General features: G+C 58.4%; 1 protein-coding gene across 10 annotated transcripts in view; it reads left to right on the top strand.

The window, feature by feature from the left end:
- MYADM (myeloid-associated differentiation marker) overlaps window positions 1-7,388 on the top strand; it is a 30,495-nt gene extending 23,107 nt beyond the window's left edge. The window contains exons 1-3 of one of the 10 annotated variants that reach the window (XM_011959376.1): window positions 509-587; window positions 2,348-2,432; window positions 5,719-7,388. In XM_011959376.1, the coding sequence (XP_011814766.1) occupies window positions 5,721-6,689 (969 nt within the window). In that variant the 5' untranslated portion in view covers window positions 509-587; window positions 2,348-2,432; window positions 5,719-5,720 and the 3' untranslated portion in view covers window positions 6,690-7,388. Of the gene's footprint in view, window positions 1-508; window positions 593-894; window positions 1,264-1,981; window positions 2,437-2,749; window positions 2,983-5,718 lie in introns of those variants that run through there. The other 9 variants (XM_011959382.1, XM_011959379.1, XM_011959378.1 and 6 more) reach the window with 9 other exon arrangements.

Raw genomic sequence — 7,388 nt, forward strand, 5'->3', positions numbered from 1 at the left:
CCCCAATCCGCTGCGACCCAGGTGTCTAAGCTTTCATCCAGCAAGACAGGGGTGGGGGCGGAACAGACCAGGAAGGAGGGGGCAGGAAGGGAGCGGGAGAAAGGAGTGGGGTGAGACGGGGGTGGGGACCTGAGCTGGGGGGGCTCTGTACTAAACAAACCCTAAACATGCGGGTTTCTATGGTAACGGTCTTCCCTGGCCTACCCTGGAGACTCCTCTAGGGCTGTGTCGAGGAGGGCAGCCCCCAGGAGTCTCCACGCCGCCAGCTGTTGTGTCTTCCTGTTTTGTCACCACGGCAACGGTGACCTCAGCTCTCCACCCTGTTCAGTGGGGTGGGGCCGGAGCTCCGCGTTACTTTCTACCCGGGGGCGTGGTCCGCTCTTGGCCCCGCCTCAGGGCGGGGCTAGGCTAACCCAGGCTCGGGGAAGTCCCTGTCCGCCGCCCTAGCCAGAGCTGCGCCCCGCCCCGGCCCCGCCTCCGTCCCTCCCGCCCTGGCTCCCCAGCCCGCCAACCCCACCCAGCCCTCAGACCCTTCCAGCTGCAGCTGTCGTCTTTGCTTCAGCCGCAGCCGCCACTGGTTGCCTGAGGTGAGGTTGTGGGGACCCCAGAGGGCGTGAGCAACAGTCTAGGGTCCTTATGGTCAGAGGGAGGAATGGACTGAGTCTCAGAATATCTGGGTCCCTAGAAAGATTAGGGCTGGGCCAGGATTTTTGGGGTTCTGCAGAGGAGAGGGCTGAGGACCCGGACTGTGGAGGTCATACGTCTGCAAGAGTGGGGAAGGGGACCTGGACTCCTGGGTCTCAGGGAGGAAGGGCTGGGGGTCTGGACTCCTGGGTCAGAGGGAGGAAGGGCTGGGGGTCTGGACTCCTGGGTCTGAAGGAGGAGGGGCTGGTCCTGGACTCCTGCGTCTGAGGGAGGAGGGCCTGGGTCTGCGGGAGTAGAGAGATGGGGACTCGTAGGTGCCCTAGTTGGAGGCTGGAATCTGGTACGTGGAGGTCCTTTAGGAAGGCAAGAGCTTGGGTTTAGGTGTCCTGGGTTTGGGAATGAGAATGGAAGGAATTCAGAATTACTGACCCCTTCCCATCCAGGGGACAGACAGCATCGGAACTTTGGGCTCCTGAAAGGCGGAGGGAGGAGTGTTAAGATCCAGCCCCGTGCTCCCAAAGTGTAGAAGGAGCTGGGAAAGGAGGAGAGGACAGGGCTGCGTCCCGCATCTCTGGGTGCCGAGAGCCGAGGCTGGGGTTCCGGGGCCCCATTCTGAGCGTGAGCGATGGGTGTGGCGCCTGGAGTGGAGGAGGGAGGACACTGAGGGGCTGGGTGTGGCCCGGGGAGTCCGGAGCTCTGCGAGGAACCCCGGAGGGGTGTTTTCACACCCTCCAGGCGCTGGCTGCGCATTCCTGAGCTCTGATCTCCGGCGATGGCTGGAGGCCCTAAGGGCGGGGTGGACCCCGCCCCTCCCGTCCCCTCCGCGCGCCCCCTCCGCCGCTAGCCCACCTTCTGCGGGAGACTGAATGAGTGACGCCCTCGCTCGTCCTCCTCTCCTGCTTGGGACGGGGCAGTAGCCCGACTTCTAGAGCCCGGGACGCTGAGCCCGTCCCAATTTCTTTCTCCTTCCCGGGTCCTGTGGGGTCGTGAGGGCGAGGAGGTGCTCCCGCAAGCCCCGAAGCTCCCGCAAGCCCCGAATGGCGATCAGGGAGACCGTGGGAGGCGTGTCTGGGCCTCGGGCCTGACTCCAGCACCGCGTGCAGTTTCCGGCCCGGAGCCTGAGTCCCTCAGAGGCCCGGGTTCCTGCCCACTCCGGTCTTAGAGATGCTCTGGGAGGGCTTTCAGCCCATGTTTATAGGGATCCAGAAATACGGGCCTCCACCCCTCTCCTACTAGGGCCTGGGAGTCGGGGTCCCCACCCCCCGGAAATCCGGGAGAGGGCGGGCAGCCCCGGAGGCGGGCGGGGGTCTGGGCACCGCCTCCTGGCCCCTGACACATTCCAGATGCCTGGGCCGACTCGAAGCCCTTATAAGGCGCGGAGACTCCGGCTCTGGCTGGGCCTTCCGTCCCCGCAGCCGCCGCCCGGGGTTCTCTAACCACTGCCGCCTGCACCCCGGTCCCCCCGCCCCCGCGGGGTTAAGATCACACGCGCGCCCACGCCGGCCCGCGGGGCGTGCACTTTCGCTGGCTTCCATCCACCGCAGCCCAGTTTACTGAACGGGAGGGGAAGGGGGCGGGGCTCACCCTGGGTCACAGCCAGGTCCCTGCTGGGCTCCATGCCACGTTCCTGTCCCCGCGGGGCAGCGGATCCCGGGAGGAGGAGCCTGTCCAAACGGACGCTAACGGCCTCCCTCCTCCTCAGGTGCTCTTACAGCCTGTTCCAGGTGTGGCTTAAACCGTCTCCACCACCAGATCTTTCTCCGTGGGTTCCTCTGCTAAGACCGCTGGTGAGTGGGCAGTGGGATTGGACTCCTGGGTCTGAGGGAGGAGGGACTGGGGGCCTGGAATCCTGGGCCTGAGGGAGGAGGAGCTGGGGGCCTGGACTCCTGGGCCTGAGGGAGGAGGAGCTGGGGGCCTGGACTCCTGCGCCTGAGAGAGGAGGAGTTGGGGGCCTGGACTCCTGGGCCTGAGGGAGGAAGGATTGGGTCCTGGACTCCTAGATCCTGGAAGAAAGACCGGGAAGCTTGGGCTCCAAGGAATAGGGTCCCAGACACTGAGATATTTGAGGAAGAAGCATGGCCAGGCCCTGGCTCCCTTGTCTCAGGGAGCTGCTGTGCTGGGACTGCCAGGAAGAAGTTAAGGCCTGTGCTACTGCCTTGCAATGTGCCTGAATCTGAAAGGAGGAAGTTACTTTCCTGTGGGCTAGGAGAGGCCTTGGGTTTAGTGGTGTGGCTGCCATGAGACTAGTTTACACTCTGAGGAAAGAACTGGGCGCCTGGTTTCTAAGAGGACGGGCACTTGATTCCTGGGGGCCGTTAGGACAAGGAGGTGAAAGCTGTAGATTTTGCAAGGACAAAAGCAGCAAGTTGGTTTTCTGGAGTCTGGGGCATCTGGGATCCTTCAGGCTGAGGGCCCAGGGCCAGAGGTCTGACCCCTTATGACAGGACTGTGATGGCCAGGCACGGTGGCTCACGCCTGTAATCCCATCACTTTGGGAAGCCAAGGCGGGCGGATCTCTTGAGGTCAGGAGTTTGAGACCAGCCTGGCTAACATGGCGAAACCCCTTCTCTACTAAAAATACAAAAATTAGCCGGGCTTGGTGGTGGAAGCCTGTAATCCCAGCTACTCAGGAGGCTGAGGCAGGAGAATCGCTTGAATCCAGGAGGCGGAGGTTGCAGTGAGTCGAGATCGCACCATTGTACTGCATCCTGGGTGACAGAGCGACTCCGTTTAAAAAAAAAAGTAAAACAAACAAACAAACGGGATTGTGAGGCCTAGAGAGTTCAGTGGAAGGGCCTGGGGTTCCTACTGGACAGTTGGAAATCTGGGGAGCTGAATTTCCCAGAAGCTGGGGGACCAGCTGGCTGGGTTTTGGGGAGAGAAGGTGGAGGTGGATGGACTCAGTGTGTGGGAGTGGGGAGGGGGAGGCTGAAACCAAACTTTTTTGGGTTGCAGTACTCCAGTCCTAAATCTCAGGTGGGGGTTAGACTGAGAGTGAAGGTCCTAATCTCCAAGGTTGGGGGTAGGGAGAGGAGGGGGCCGCTGAGCGTTTAGGCTCCTTGCCAGAAGGGAGGGGAGATCTCTTGGTTTTCCATGGCTGGGATCTCTATGAGAAGATATCCTTTAATGGGAGGTCAGAGCTCTTATTAGATGTGGGTCCCTGAGAATGAAAGTCTGGGGAGGTTGGGCCATTTAGAGGCTGGAAATGTCTAGGTCACTGTTCCATGGAAGAAGGAAGTTTGCTCACAGGGTCTGGGGTGCAGAGCTCTGAATACTGAAAGAAAAGGAAGTTGAGAGATGGGGTTTTCAGAGCCCGTGGAAGACAAGCGTTTTGTTCTGACTCTTGGGTTGTGGCAGGAGGCAGAAGGAGGATGGTTTATTATTATTATTATTTTAATTTATTCTTATTATTTCATTTTTTTGAGATGGAGTTTCGCTCATGTCGCCCGGGCTGGAGTGCAGTGGTGCAGTCTCGGCTCACTGCAACCTCCACCTCCCGGGTTCAAGTAATTCTCTTGCCTCAGTCTCCCGAGTAGTTGGGATTGCAGGTGCCCACCACCACACCCAGCTAATTTTTGTATTTTTAGTAGAGACAGGATTTCACCACATTGGCCAGGCTGGTCTTGAACTCCTGGCCTTAAGTGATACACCTACCTTCGCCTCCCAAAGTGCTGGGATTATAGGCATGAGCCACCGCGCCAGATTATTTCTTTTTATTTTTTAAGGCAGAGTCTGGTTCTGTTCCCCAGGCTGTTCCCCAGGTTGGAGTGCAGTGGTACGATCTTGGCTCACTGCAACCTCCGCCTCCCGGGTTCAAGTGATTCTCCTGCCTCAGTCTCCCGAGTAACTGGGATTGCAGGTGCATGCCACCATGCCCAGATAGTTTTTGCATTTTTGGTAGAGACCGAGTGTCACCATGTTGGCCAGGCTGGTCTCCAACTCCTGACCTCAAGTGATCCACCTACCTTGGCCTCCCAAAGTGCTGGGATTACAGGCATGAGCAACCGCACCCAGCCTATTTGTAATTTTAATTTTTTTTTTTTTTTTGAGTTGGGGTCTCACTGTCCCCGGCTGCACTGCCCAGGCTGGTGTGCAGTGGTGCATTACATCTCACTGCAGCCTCGACCTCCCAGGCTCAAGCAATCCTCCCACCTCAGCATCCCGAGTAGCTGGGACCACATGTACACACCACCACACTCAGCTAATTTTTAATTTTTTTTTTCTTTGGTAAATGAGGTCTCCTTAGGTTGCCCAGGCTGGTCTCCAACTCCTGGGCTCAAGCAATCCTCCTGCCTCAGCCTCCTGGATTGCTGGGATTACAGGCACGAGCCACTCCCACGCCTGGCCAGAGGGATGGTGCTATAGAGTACAGAGTGCTAAATGGCTGAGTTACTGAGTCCCTGAGGGAAGGAGGGAAAGAGAGAAGCCTGGTATCTGGAGTGGGAAGCAAACAGTGTGGTTGTACAGTAGTTAGGTCTCGAAAGAGAGAATATCTTGGGAAGGAGGAAAATAGGGGCCTAGACTCCTGTGTTCTGATATGGGTAGGGGAGGAGTGAGCCTAGAGCTGGAGGGGACAGGCTCATCCCTGTATGCCGAGGACAGTCCCCATTTGAAAACCCAAGGCTGGGCGCAGTGGCTTATGCCTGTAATCCCAGCACTTTGGGAGGCCAAGGCCAACGGATCACCTGAGGTCAGGAGTTCGAGACCAGCCTGGCCAACATGGCAAAACCCTGTCTCTCCTACAAATAAAAATTAGCCGGGCGTGGTGGCACGCGTCTGTAATCTCAGCTACTCGGGAGGCTGAGTCAGGAGAATCACTTGAACCTGAGTAGCGGAGGTTGTAGTGAGCCGAGATTGTGCCACTGCACTCCAGCCTGGGCCACAGAGCAAGACTCTGTCTCAGAAGAAAAAAAGAAAAGAAAAGGAAACAAGAAAGAAAACCCGAAGCCCCGCATCTTGGGAACTCCCTAACGAGAGCTCATATTAATTTGTCCCTGCGGTAGGCAATGGCTAAGGGACCTGGATTCCTATGTTTGTGACCTTGTAAGGACACTGTCTTTCCCCTTTTTGCAGCCATGCCAGTGACGGTAACCCGCACCACCATCACGACCACCACGACGTCGTCCTCGGGCCTGGGGTCCCCCACGATCGTGGGGTCCCCTCGGGCCCTGACACAGCCCCTGGGTCTCCTTCGCCTGCTGCAGCTGGTGTCTACCTGCGTGGCCTTCTCGCTGGTGGCTAGCGTTGGCGCCTGGACAGGGTCCATGGGCAACTGGTCTATGTTCACCTGGTGCTTCTGCTTCTCGGTGACCCTGATCATCCTCATTGTGGAGCTGTGCGGGCTCCAGGCTCGCTTCCCCCTGTCTTGGCGCAACTTCCCCATCACCTTTGCCTGCTATGCGGCCCTCTTCTGCCTCTCCGCCTCCATCATCTACCCCACCACCTACGTCCAGTTCCTGTCCCACGGCCGTTCCCGGGACCACGCCATCGCCGCCACCTTCTTCTCCTGCATCGCTTGTGTGGCTTATGCCACCGAAGTGGCCTGGACCCGGGCCCGGCCCGGCGAGATCACTGGCTACATGGCCACCGTGCCCGGGCTGCTGAAGGTGCTGGAGACCTTCGTGGCCTGCGTCATCTTCGCGTTCATCAGTGACACCTACCTGTACCAGCACCAGCCGGCCCTGGAGTGGTGCGTGGCGGTGTACGCCATCTGCTTCATCCTAGCGGCCGTCGCCATCCTGCTGAACCTGGGGGAGTGCACCAATGTACTGCCCATCCCCTTCCCCAGCTTCCTTTCGGGGCTGGCCTTGCTGTCTGTCCTCCTCTACGCCACTGCCCTTGTTCTCTGGCCCCTCTACCAGTTCGATGAGAAGTATGGCGGCCAGCCTCGGCGCTCGAGAGATGTCAGCTGCAGCCGCAGCCATGCCTACTACGTGTGTGGCTGGGACCGCCGACTGGCTGTGGCCATCTTGACAGCCATCAACCTACTGGCGTATGTGGCTGACCTGGTGCACTCTGCCCGCCTGGTTTTTGTCAAGGTCTAAGACTCTCCCAAGAGGCTCCCATTCCCTCTCCAACCTCTTCGCTCTTCTTGCCCGAGTTTTCTTTATGGAGTACTTCTTGCCTCTGCCTTTCCTATGTTTTCCTCTTCCTGTCTCCCCTCCCTCCCACCTTTTTCTTTCCTTCCCAGTTCCTTGCACTCTAGTTCTTGGATGCATCTTCTTCCTTCCCTTTCCTCTTGCGGTTTCCTTCCTGTGTTGTTCTGTTGCCCACATCCTGTTTTCACCCCTGAGCTGTTTCTCTTTTTCTTTTCTTTTTGTTAAGATGGAGTCTCACTCTGTGGCCCAGGCTGGAGTGCAGTGGTTCAGTCTTGGCTCACTGCAACCCCCGCCTCCCGGGTTCAAGCGATTCCCCTGTCTCAGCCTCCCAAGTAGCTGGGAGGACAGGTGTGTGAGCTGCCGCGCCCAGCCTGTTTCTTTCTTCACTCTGTTTTTTTTATCCCTTTTCTGGGTTTCCTGTTGGCTTTCTTAACTGCCTGTTTCCCAACCACCTTCTCCTATGTCCTTGGGAGCCCTGAGACTTCCTTCTCTTCCTGCCTCCACCCACCTCCAAAGGTGCTGAGCTCACACATCCACACCCCTTGCAGCCGTCCATGCCACAGCTCCCCAAGGGGCCCCATTGCCAAAGCATGCCTGCCCGCCCTCGCTGTGCCTTAGTGTGTACGTGTGTGTGTGTGTGTGTGT

Source organism: Colobus angolensis, unplaced genomic scaffold, assembly GCF_000951035.1.
Source record: "Colobus angolensis palliatus isolate OR3802 unplaced genomic scaffold, Cang.pa_1.0 Scaffold490, whole genome shotgun sequence".
NCBI classification, from domain to species: Eukaryota; Metazoa; Chordata; class Mammalia; order Primates; family Cercopithecidae; genus Colobus; species Colobus angolensis.